At 39.1% G+C, this 13,280-nt stretch overlaps 1 protein-coding gene across 14 annotated transcripts in view; it reads right to left on the bottom strand.

Annotated features, from left to right (window-relative positions):
* LOC131438712 (uncharacterized) overlaps nt 1-13,280 on the bottom strand; it is a 30,426-nt gene that overhangs the window by 11,756 nt on the left and 5,390 nt on the right. For 8 of the 14 annotated variants that reach the window (XM_058609002.1, XM_058608938.1, XM_058608986.1 and 5 more), the window contains exons 2-7: nt 11,309-11,728; nt 10,588-11,116; nt 10,170-10,462; nt 9,945-10,112; nt 9,805-9,888; nt 9,436-9,711 (exon numbers count right to left, since the gene is read on the bottom strand). In XM_058609002.1, the coding sequence (XP_058464985.1) occupies nt 9,436-9,711; nt 9,805-9,888; nt 9,945-10,112; nt 10,170-10,462; nt 10,588-11,116; nt 11,309-11,476 (1,518 nt within the window). In that variant the 5' untranslated portion in view covers nt 11,477-11,728. Of the gene's footprint in view, nt 1-9,435; nt 9,712-9,804; nt 9,889-9,944; nt 10,113-10,169; nt 10,463-10,587; nt 11,117-11,308; nt 11,729-12,013; nt 12,218-13,280 lie in introns of those variants that run through there. The other 6 variants (XM_058608929.1, XM_058608944.1, XM_058608915.1 and 3 more) reach the window with 3 other exon arrangements.

The following is a 13,280-nucleotide window of genomic DNA, read 5'->3' on the forward strand; positions in this document are numbered from 1 at the left end:
TAAAAAATGCTACAAGAACTCGAGTCTCTCAATGCATGAAGAGAGATTTTTTCTACATTCCTTCGTTCCACTTCATACTCTGAGTATTTCTCGGCCCTTAAAAAAATTACAGTCTGATAATGATCGTTGCTGTGTGGAATTTCCCAAGAGAGAATCGCAAGTTGACAATTATCGCAGAAAATCGAGTCGATGATTCAACTTGATGATTCTCATACTAGGTTGCAATATTTCAAAACCCTTGTGTGGAGCATTCACATACATTTTCATAGACATAACTTATACAAAGATTATATGCACATAGTTAGAATAAGCGGCAATAGTAAAATGATTCTATCGCAATTATCAACTGCCTGTATAGAATCGGATCGCGAAACGAGAATAAGCGACCGTTTGTTGCTTCAGAGAAGATCCCCACAGCGGCGTGCTAACCTTTGATTCTCAGAAATGTCATCGAGAGAAATTCGCTCTCGCACTGGTGTCGATTCTATGTTAAAAGAGCCATGCCAGGTTTTTGTGGTTGCGATGATCTCTCAACTCTCTTTGATGGCACTGATTCAATCGTTGAAGAGTTGCCAGCGAACGTTCTTTGATACGATAAAAGCCATCCTTGCATGTGTTACATTTTTAAAAGGTAAAAGTGTTAGGAGACATTACATCTGTTACTATGTTGTCAGTTTTATATATTAGGAAGCGTAATATGTGTTACTTTTTGTAAGTTATAGGTGTTAAGAAGCATTACTAGAGTTTTGGCATCGAAATTTTAACATATTGAAAAGTCACTTATTTGCAAAATCTACTGGAAATGTCAAAGAAATTATAAAATTATTAGAAATGATCCTACAAGGACATGGAATACACTGATCGAAATTAGCACGATGACATATCTTATCGAATCGAAAACTTGTATCTTATTTCGAAGGAAAACGAGCATAAATATTATTCAAGTGAAATAATTGCTCTATTTTATCCATGAAGTGAATCATTAGTTATTTTCTTAATATGAGAGTGTTTAGTAAATTGAAATGTTATTTCACATGATTCATTTTTTCAAATATTACCGATAGCCACGTATCCAAAGGGGAGGAAGGAGCGGAGAGCCCTACACACCTCTCCCCCTCCCCCCCAGAAACGAAAAAAAGTTTGAGAAATTTTATGGGGCTGTTGATTCTGTAGATTACATCGTGAGATAACGGGTTTGAGAGTTAGGTGATGGTCAAAACTGCACTGCCAATAAAGCACGGGTCCCACGAAGCAGAACAGAGTCAAAAGCACATACAGTGGAGGATGAAACCGGGGTAAAATAAATGACAATAATAATAATAAAGAAAATTCTGCTGGACGACCGGAAAGAAAAATGTGCGTAATCATGCCTTAGTTGAGCAAGATTCTGCAGATGAGAGAGATATCCTATCGCTGGATCCCGCACATACTTATTTAGGAATAGAAATACGAACGCAAGCCCACATTGAGTACATGTGTGGCTGAATGCATTATTATACGTCAGAGAACAGAACGATTATTCGACAATAGACTGAAGTCAGCACGAGTGCCTCGTAGAGCGTCTCAATGGGACGGAAATATCACAGGTCGATTTTCTGGGATCGGCATAGTAATTTGTTAATTTGGAATTAATTTGGAGAACTTTAAAAAAAAGAAATGTTACTATTTAGGCATTAGCCCTTCTAAAAACAAAATGTAGAACCAGGGATGCCATTTATAGAGATTTATCAGTATAGTGTAGATTTTTGCATTTGCCTACTGATTTAAATCAGATTACAGATTTTATACAGATTTTCTAAATTTAATACAGATTTGTAAAGGCTCATAAAAAGTGAGGAGTAAAATGTTAGACTTTTCTCTCTGAGTATCTGTTAGTGTTTGATTGCAGTACCTTATGATCAAAAAAGAACCGGAATTTTCATTTTAAAATTCCAGCGCTTGTCCAATCGGTAAACTTTTATTCTCTCAACGTTGGCAACACTTTTATACATATTCTGTCAAATTTTGACGCAAATCGTACGATTAGTTTTTGTTTGGCGTCTATACAAAGATGTTGAAAAATTTTCGTGTGGCGATTTTTATAATGGATGAAAAATAAGAATAACGTGCGTGCATCAAATTTTGTGTTGCAAATGGATTTAAGTGTTCCGAAACGTTGAAAATGTTAGAAAAGGCCTTTGGTGAATCGTGTCTAGGAAAAGCACAGGCATACGAGTGGTATAAACGCTTCAAAGGTGGTCGTACAAGCTTAGATCATGATGAGATCCCTGGCCGCCCAACAACATTTGTTACTGTAGAAAACTTTGAATCGGCGAAGCAAATCGTGTTGCAAAATCGTTCTGTACCTATTAGAGAGATTGCTGTGTTGTTGGGGATCTCTTACGGATCAGCCGAACACATTTTAACTGATGTTTAGGGTTTGAAACGCGTCGCTTCTCGGCTGGTGCCAAAAAAGCTGAATTTCATTCAAAAACAGCGTCGTGTTGATGTGGCCAAAGAGATGATTTCCAACGCAGATAGTGACCTCACATTCATCGAATGCATCATAACTAGTGATGAGGTGTGGATCTATGAATATGACGTCAAAACCGCACAACAATCGACCGAATGGCGCTTCGAAGGCGAGCCGAAACCATCCATTATAAGAATCGCCACACGAAAATTTTTCTACTTCTTTGTATAGACGCCAAACAAAAACTAATCGTACGATATGCGTCAAAACTTGACAGAATGTGTATAAAAGTGTTCCCAACGTTCTTTTTAAAGGTACTTCTTTAAAAGTTTATTAATCAACGAACAAATCACATGTTAAAATGGTAATCTTTTGAGCAAATATTTGATGATGAACACCGATAAACATTTATATTAAAATTTTGAACCAATTTGAACTGATTCATTTTTTTTAGTGAAAACTGATAGAGCAGATACATGTTTTCTATGAAAATATCTGGCATCTCTGTGCACAGCCGAAGAAACACACACAATTAACAGTGTTATGGTGACGTATAGCGGAAAGAAACCAGTGCTACTAGATTTGCCACAATGGTTATTTCATTAGGATTTAACACGCTCTTTCTAGTAATATTCGAAGCCAGTTTTATTGCAATATAAATATCAACATTATAATTAAACTATACTGGTATCCGTGACACCGAAAAAAACTTGTTGATGATAATTTGAAGAAGGAAAACATTATGAGAAAACTTGGCAACTTTGCGAAACCAAATGAGATGAAAACAAAGCGCAATCAAGTGAACTAAGCGAAAAACCTTTATCTCATATTTTTGAAGACTTTTATTGCTTGTCGGGTAATGTTTAAAGTATTTAATCGTTAATTAAACAAGTTAACATGACCAATTATGAAGTCATCCAGCACTCAATAGTAGTGCTAAGCAGTGATCATGTTTTGAAAAGAATCGATTAGTAGATATTGAGAAACATGGCGAACTGTAAATCTTGAGACGAAAATGTGTCCCAAATTGAAAAGTGAGTTTGTTGTAAATGGAAAAACGATCACCGAAGAATTTGAAACCATTTCTTCCAATGGGAAAGTGTGACAATAACTTGAATAATCATTTTAAAACATTCTACAGTTTGGTTCAGGTACGTTGTAAGATATTATTCATGTTCAAAGTAATGAGGTGAAGGGATGAGATGGAAATAGGAGCTCAGATGAAATAGGGAGCCGTTACCCTATTAGTGCTTAATTTTGTAATAGATTTTGTAATAGTGCGCAGTTGTGCTTCAGCATTGGCATTGCAGGTGAGTAAGTTTCAAAAGAAATAATGATAAAGGATAAAAATGTAACAAATTGTAAAAAAACATGGCACATATTCATCTCTAGCGTATATGGAAGCTTTTTCGGAAATAATATCCGAAAAGTTCCGTTAAATTTCTGTATAAATACTTCTATTAGTAGTTTTTATATAACGTTTTTTCTGAACTATTATGATAACAGTATTATTCCCCAAGAAATTCGAAACAGAAAACATTAAAACGTTAAAGAGAGCAACGAGTTGGTGATTTTGAATGTCTATATACAAGCTATTAAAAAACAAGCTCTCGCGCTAACAAGTGAAGGTAATTTTATCATCATAGAAAAGTTGAAAGTAACGAATATTCAAAATCAAAATCAATTGCTAGAAGTCGCTCGTTTCATTGCTGAAAAAATTGGCTCAGAATTAGGATTTTCATCAGACTGAAGGAATACTATGAATAAATTTCAAAAATTTCATGGATAATGTTTATATATAATGTTAAATCAGTGAAAACTGTATTAGGAAAATAAAGCAGATTTTAATGTATTCTTGTTATTTTTGCACCGAAGTTTCAATTAATATAACTTTTGAACATTTTTGCATGTACGTATGATCTTCACCATTCTCAAATTAACCTTAATTCCGTGTTTCGAAAGGACCAGAAGTGAAATGTCAAAAATATCATGGCACTAGTTAAAACAATAAGTACAATGTAAAAATAAGATGCTATCACGGTTTTGTTAAACATTCCGAATTGTAGAAGTTATTCATATGATATACAGCTTTCTAGAGCCAAAACTATTCATAGTAAAAGTGAGCTTGCAAATTGTTAACATCATCTGATATTATTGTGTGCTGAAAACCACAGTACTCGTATGGTTAAACTAACCTACCATATGGTAGCTGTTACCATTTTTTTTCCTGTGTGTACTTTTACTCCGGAAAATCGATGTAACTCGATCAAAAGAAGAAGTAGGAAGATGGCTTCTTAAGCAAAATTGCTCAAAATAAATTTTCCTACAGCTTTGCTGTGAAGTGCAATAATTTTTAAATTCAAATAAGGAAGTTAGAATTCAGATTTAAATCCAACGATGGACAACCCTAATGATCGTTTACATCAAAAGATGCACCAGTTGAATACAAACAATTTTTATGAAGATACAAACTACAAACAAATAATATTTAGTAGCGAAAATATTTTTGTCTCGCTAATTTCCCGTTTCGAACCACTGTGCAATGGCATGCCACCAAACTGTCCTGAACGACATTCAAGAGAAGTTTTTCAGGTCATAGTAAAGCGGAAGATCAGAAAGATCATGAAGAAAGTAACAGATGCCATTTTTCCATAGGTCCGGAAAGATGCCACAATCCCAAATTCTATTGAAATGGTTTAGCAAACCGCTTTTATATGATAAGGGAAATCTTTGTTTCTATGTTGTTAGGTTCCGTTGATGACAGTGACAATCCACCTTATGATCAAAAAAGAACCGGAATTTTCATTTTAAAATTCCCGCGCTTGTCCAATCGGTAAACTTTTATTCTCTCAACGTTGGCAACACTTTTATACACGTTCTGTCAAATTTTGACGCATATCGTACGATTAGTTTTTGTTTGGCGTCTATACAAAGAAGTTGAAAAATTTTCGTGTGGCTATTTTTATAATGGACTAGCTGAATGACCCGGCGTTGCTCGGAAATGTTTCGGGAAGAAAAGGCCGAACAAAATTCCCAAAGTTGTCCTACTTAGTGTAATACTCTGAGCAGTTTTATGTTGCTATTCAATCAACTTTACCTTACACTTCCCATGTTTGGGGCACTTGCTGCACTCCCTCTCCCTTAAAATAAAATTTTAATCTACATTGACATAAAATAAAATTTTAATCTACATTGACATCGTTTCTCGTAGAATAAATTTTATATTGAACTCCCCTTTTATTAGTGAACTTACTACAGCTCTCCTCCATGATAATCTTTATGACCATTTCTTAGTAGTGTACGAAGTATCTGTGCTCTTCAAAAAGTATCGATTAATTCATTAAAATTAACAATAGCAGTACTACTTAATTCAAATTAACGATAGCAATACTATCTAGCACAATCTTGACATTCTTGCCCTTCTCTTATTTTATAAAAAATTCAAGATGAAAATTGATTTTCAATAACCCCTTCTCCTAGTCTGAATCCGTCCCCCTATCTTGTTTGACGACGAATAAGAAAATGTTACGATAAACCTTTGTCATGAATATCTAAGCTTGTCGTGAACACCTCTGAATAATAAAAAGTACCTGTGCCAAGTTTGGCGATAATTTACTGATTTGTCATGGAACTTTGCTCTTAGAATCATCTGAAGCGCAAATAATATCTGTACTCAGCAAGAAGTATCATTTTATAGAAAATTCTATAAACTTCACATTAAACTTCTTTTTTTAGAGGCACTCATTATATCCACCCCCACAAATATCCTTAAAACCATATTTGAGTTTTTCAAAATGTATGTAGGGTTTTAAAAAGTATGAATCCTCTTTGAATTAGATAAATTTCGACATGGCCTCCTCAAATTAAGAACGCTTGCTACACACTCTCTCCCCTGCAAATGTCATAATGATCTTCTCTGAAGAGAAAGAAGTACCTGTGCCAAGTTTTATAGCAATACGTTCAGTAGTTTTGGAGTTATGCCGTTAAAAATATTATACCCCCCTTTTTAAAGGTACATCCAACCCCCATATGATCATACATACAGAATGCAAAATGTTTCTATGGTTTTCAAAAAGTATCGATTCTCATCAAATTAGACACATTTTTTGCACCTCCCCCCCTGGTAAGGACACTTACTACGCTCCCTCCCCCACAAAAATACCCTTATGACCATCTCTTAAGAGTAATAAGTATCTGTACCAAGTTTGATAGCAATCCGTTAATTAGTTCCGGAGTTATTACATCACAAACACTACACCCCCCCTTTTTAAAGGCACTTGCTACATCCACCACCCATATAATCATATCTTATATAGGCAAACTGTTTCTATGGTCTAAAAAAAGTATCGATTCTCGTCAAATTAGACAAATTTTTTCATGACCCGCCTCCCCCCCCCCCCTGTTAAGGACACATACTACGCTCCCTCCTCCATTAAAATACTCTTATGACCTTCTCAGAACAGCAAGAAGTATCTGTGCCAAGTTTGGTGGCAATTCGTTCAATAGTTTCGGAATTGTGCCGTTTCAAACATTACACCCCCCTTTTTAAAGCCACTTACTACATCCACGCCTCGTAAAGTCATATCTAATGTATGCAAAATGTTTCTGTGGTCTTCAAAACGTATCGATTCTCGTCAAGTTATATGAATTTTTTCATGGCCCCCTCCTTTTAATTACACTTGCTACGCTCCCTCCCCTATAAAAATGATCCCTAAGCCATCTCTGAAATGCGAGTAGTACCTGTGCCAAGTTTGGTGACAATCCGTTCAGTATTTCCGAAGTTATGGCGTTACAAACATACAAACTTACATCCATTTTTATATATATAGATGAAAATTTAGAACAACGTGCGTGCATCAAATTTTGTGTTGCAAATTGATTTAAGTATTCCAAAACGTCGAAAATGTTAGAAAAGGCCTTTGGTGAATCGTGTCTAGGAAAAACACAGGCATACCAGTAGTATAAACGCTTCAAAGGTGGTCGTACAAGCTTGGATCATGATGAGATCCCTGGCCGCCCAACAACATCTGTTACTAAAGAAAACATTGAATCGGCGAAGCAAATCGTGTTGCAAAATCGTTCTGTACCGATTAGAGAGATTGCTGTGTTGTTGGGCATCTCTTATGGATCAGCCGAACACATTTTAACTGATGTTTTGGGTTTGAAACGCGTCGTTTCTCGGCTGGTGCCATAAAAGCTGAATTTCATTCAAAACGCCGGCTCACACAGCGTTGGTTGTGTCGCAGTTTTTGGCCAAAAACTCAACCAATATCACAACCAAGCACCGTACTCTCCAGATATGGCCCCGTGTGACTTTTTCCTCTTTCCCAGACTCAAATTGCCATTGCGGGGTACGCGTTTTGAGACCATGGAGACCATAAAAGAGAATTCGCTGCGTGAACTAAAGGCCATACCTTCGGCGGCCTATAAAACTTGTATGGAAAATTGGATCAAGCGTTGGCATACATGTATTGCCGCAGGAGGAGAAAACTTTGAAGGCGATAATAAAGAAATCGATTAAAAATTGAAATTTTGCGTTTTGCCTTTCTCATATAGAAAGGTTATGCAATCACTTGAAAAACCGACAAGTGAAAATTGGCCAGGAGGCGAAGTGTCATATACCTTTCGTCTCAGTTCATCGAGCTGAGCAATGTCTGTGTGTGTGTATGTATGTGTGTGTGTGTGTGTATGTGTGTGTGTATGTGTCAAATAATCTCACTAGGTTTTCTCGGCGATGGCTGAACCGATTTTGAAAAACTTGGATTCAAATGAAAGGTCTCGTGGTCCCATACGGAATTCCTGAATTTCATCCGGATCCGACTTCCGGTTCCGGAGTTATAGGGTAAAGTGTGTTCAATATTGTACACCGTCACTTGAACCGGCGAAACAAAATACGTAAAAAAATTTCTAAACTGGTCTCAAAACCACACAAATCGAAAGTCATTATCAGTAGGCAACTAAACAAACCGATTCCGACTATCCTGGTTCCCGGTATCCGGTTCCGGAAGTACCGGAAATAGTGGTCATATACACCAAAATAGATCTCACTCATTTTTCTCAGCGATGGTTTGACCGATTTCCACAAACTTAGATACAAATTAAAGGTCTCGTGGTCCCATACGAAATTCCTGAATTTCATCCGGATCCGACTTCCGGTTCCGGAGGATAGAGTAAAGTGTGTTCAATATTGTACACCGTCACTTAAAATATTTTCGGATACAACAAACATTTAAATCGTAATTTAGAGTGCGTACTAGAAGAGTTTGTGTGTCATGTTAGTTGGTGGCCGTACGAACCGACTTTGGTTTGTGAAAATGTGAATGACTCACGCAATCAAAGCATTGTTTTATTCTGTATGTTATACTAGTTAATGCACAAACAATCTCTTTGTTTGTTTCAAAAATCGAAGAGATAAATTTTGAATGGAATACCTCAATATTATATGTACATGAGAAAGGCATCATTACACCACTAGGTGGATTAAAACAGGTTTTTTAATAAAATTCCGGTTCTTTTTTTATCATAAGGTATGTTGAATTTGACTATCGATCAAAAACATTCGCGCCGAGCCAAGAAACATCGATTCAACACTGGAATCAGCGCATTTCATCTTCATGAATATAAATCGTTCTGCATTTCGAGTGAATGACAAAAACGAATATTCCAGCAAAAAGACGGGGTTTGCTAATGAGCAAAAAAATACTCTCCCGAAAAAAGCCAAAACATAATTAAGCCTGACGAATGTTATTTTCGGAAGCCACCACAACTTGTTGCCAACCGAAGAAAAAGTTCCAACCGAACACAACAGACGGCTCATTAGTCGATACACGTAATGCCACCACTGCCATCATTAGCACCGATGGAATCGCATAAGGGCCAACGCTCTAATAATTCTGTTGTTAGACGGAAATTTGCACAATCGATCGGCGGCACAGCGCACCGGCATTTCCCTGTTCGCCAGTCCCCCCAGTCGTTAGACTTACCCGATGGATGGCGTGAGCTATGACCTCCTCACTGTACTGACCGATGAACAAAGCGGACGAAACCTCCGGCAGTGCCCAGTTGGTGGCTTTGGCACAGATCAGCGGCGAGGGCCGACCCGGTGGCAGCGTGTTCAGCGCAAACAGCAGCAACAGCGAATTGTGGATGACCCGGTTCTGGTAGGCTAGAAACAACTTTCGCAGGTGGTCCAGATAGGCTGGACTTCGTATTACGATCGGTCCGGACCAGTTGGCGGGCAGTAAGTCTTGCCACATTAACTACGTTTAGTTCGGAGAGAGAAAAGGTGCATTCGTTAGTTAGTTAGTTAGTTAGGGCAGTCGGGTGGATTCATGAGTCAGCAAAAAACTTACAAACGGGTGGGTACTGATTAGTGCCGTTACATTATTCAGTACATAACTATTGGTGAAGTCTTTCTGCACGTAATCCCGTCGGATCTGGAACGGAAAAATCAGATAAAGCTAATGGGAGGATTGAACAATCGCGGGCCTACCTGGTTCAAGCCACGAACGAAGCTGAATATCACATTTTTCTCCGATTGTCGTTGTTCTCGGCTGAGACCCGGGGGCAAAAACATATTAATTAGCGGATCCAGCAAGCCCGGTACGTCTTCGGTAACGTCATTCGGGGATGCGCGGGGCCCCTGCCATCGGACCGGGTTCTGTACAATGCGGAATTAATTAGTGAATCGTGTTAATGAATATTCAATCAAGCATACCTCGAGAATTTGAGAGGACGTCGTTGGTCCATCGATTATGAGTAATGTTTGCGGTTTACGACCGTAGCTCAGGTCGTAGTAGATACCGATGATTGGCATTGGACCGATGCTTTGGATTTTCGATATCAGCGGCGACATGCTTTGCGGTCCCACGGAGCCAATTTGCAAATAACCGCCGAGTTTGTCCAGGTGCATTTTGATTGCGGAATCGTTTAGTGTTTGTCGCAGACAACTTCCATACAGACGGCCTAGCTTCCGGAATAGTCCCGTGGTTGTGTTCAATGAAAGCAACTCTGGATTTAACAAAAAACGTGGATCCGTTTAGTAATTACCGTGCGTCTCCATCCATCCAATGACTGGTCGAAGGAGACACACGGTTGCTAGTTGAAAAGGTTCAAGACACCAGAAAATTACTCACGCTGCATTTGAACGTCGGCCGTTTCCTGGGGACTTTTAACGGCCCGAAGACTGTTGCCCTCCAGTGGCGAACAGCTGTAGTTCTTAAATTCCCGGCAGGGGTCCACCTCCCAGTTCATTCGAGTCTGTATGCTTATGGCTGCTGCCCGACAAATCGAGTCGGAGCACTCGGGTGGTGGTGCCGGTGTCGGGTGACAGTCGTGATCGTCCGTTACGTAGCAATCCTTCGGCAGATGGGACGGTGCCGCCGAGATAAGGAACAGAATCGGTGAAGCCACCAGCAGCGTTGTGACCAGTAGAGTAGCAGCCGTTATTGCTATCTTGTGCACAGCGGAAGATTTTCGCAGCCATATGCACGGTGCACAGCAAACCCAACCGACGGGATTTTTTAACGAAGGACGAGCACCGTTAGCTGGCGCTGCTGTGGCGGCACCCGATCCCGGGACTGACGCGGATGTGCCTGCAAGCGGAGGAAGCAACGCTATCTTGGAGGCATTCTGTTTGCCACCGGTCGTATTGAATCCAGCGCTCTGTGGGAGATGCAGAATAATAGGACAAATACCGTTACTAATTGGATTGGAAATGGTCGTCAATAACGGTGACTTTATTGTATTCGTATTTAATCACGCTCATCTACAGGTCAATCTAATGAAATGGCTCATTAAAAATCCCATATTAGAGCAAAGCAAAGCAAAGAACTCGCAAAAAGAAAACCTTCTTACCTTTCGCTCGTTGGAATGAAGCTCGGTGACCTGTTCGATGACCTGTACTTCGATGTCATCGGTTCGCAACGCTTTCACCGGGTGGTTGGCGTTCGGGGGTTGAAGGTGAGGTGCGACCGAGTTACCACCGACAGCTGATACACGTGACGTCATTGCTTCTCCCGTCATCGATCAAGCGGCCAGCGGAAGCACCTACACAGGCACACATTCGCCCGTGGACGGCAAAGAGCACACCATAAATCACTTGCACTGTCTCGAGGTGTTTGCCTGGTTTTGTGGCCTAGGCACTGCTCAGCTGGTCATCGAGGAAAGTGCCTTCCCGTCCAATCCCACGTTCTATTCCTCTCTCATGCACATCTTCTGTGCGCACTACACACTGATATACTGTTCAGTCCGACCGAGTTTGTTTATTTACTATGCCTGCAGGGGAGGTAATGAGTTTACAAATCACATGGAAACACTTCTCTTGTTTTTTTTTTGTTGCCAGCGTGGTTCCCCGTCGAAATGAAAACATCCGTCTGTAAACAACAAAGCGGCGAGCGAACAGCGCACGTGTTTCGGTGCCCGGACCCAAGCTTTGTTGCTCGCTCATCCACTCTCCATGGTTCTCGCGAATATAGGATGATTCCACCCTCGTATTCATACATACACATACACACACATTCACCACCGCAAAAGACGTACAGAAGTGATTGGTAAACTTACACACGAGCGAAGTGGGTTTCCACGACCCATAGCCAGTGTTTTTGGGTATCGCTTTTGATTTCTTGTTTCAATTTGAGTGGTTGATATTGGCGGCCATCAGAGAAAGTGTTCCCAGATCGTTGATCCGATCGATTTATTGCTTAGCGGCGTTGTTTTGAACTGTTCTGATATTTTTGCACGATTACTAGATCCAAATACTAATTTACTCTATTAATGCTTGATAATGTTTCTAAGCCTAATGATGCCGAATTCATATTACTCATATTCTCATATCATCAGAATAGTTCACTTTGATTCTTGAGTAAAAAGGCTCAAGGTTTATGACATAGACAGGACCGAAGGACGTGAATACAAATAAAAAGGATTGGTCATGTTCTTCGATGTGAAACACTGTTGAGTGGATGTACGTCGCATGCGAAATAACAGTTTAAACTGTATTTTTCATACTAACTGGACTGGAACTAAATTCTGGAACTGAATTTTGATGCTGGAGTCTGGAATTACATTCAGGACCTCAATTATGGACCTGGATTCCAGTTTCAGATTTTTTTTATTTCAGTTTCTCAATCCACGTCCAGATTTCAAACCAAAACTGAATTCTGGACCTGCATTTTTATTCGAACCTGAATTTCAGTTCTAAAAATTCAGTTTTAGAATCCAGGTTTTTTCCAATCCTCGAGACAGTTGTTAAAGTTAATTTCCGGAATAGCCTCCAATGCGCGTAGCGATTCACGTTTGAAGATTTCAATTGACTCAAAACGGTTTCCCCGGAGCGGTCGTTTGAGTTTGCTGAATAGTCAGAAGTCACAATTAGCTAAATCAAGCGAATATTTTAACGTGGCACTTGGCACAGATATCACTGACAGTGATACCAACCTAGAAATATTTCGACGAATAAGGTTTCCGCGCGAAATATAATTCAAATGTCTACCTACTTTTTGTCAAGAGTAGTACTATTGTCACTTATTTGACTAATCGCTACCATCTTTCGGAATCATAGCAAAGTTCTCCTGCCTTTTGTATAAATATTCCAACTCCAACGATTTGAACACTTCTTACGCGATTTCTCTAAGTATAAACAATCATTTTATCTCCCTGTCGCTTAAATATCCAGTGAATTGAACTGGAATAAAACAAGAATTTTTTTCTCATTTTAACCAACAGCAACACAAAATTTTTGTGTGAAGTGAAAGTAGCACCCGAAATAGTGTCGTTCGTGGTGATTACAGAAGCAAATGATGGAGCAAATTTTACTCACAGTTCAAAT

This window comes from Malaya genurostris, chromosome 1, assembly GCF_030247185.1.
Source record: "Malaya genurostris strain Urasoe2022 chromosome 1, Malgen_1.1, whole genome shotgun sequence".
NCBI classification, from domain to species: domain Eukaryota; kingdom Metazoa; phylum Arthropoda; class Insecta; order Diptera; family Culicidae; genus Malaya; species Malaya genurostris.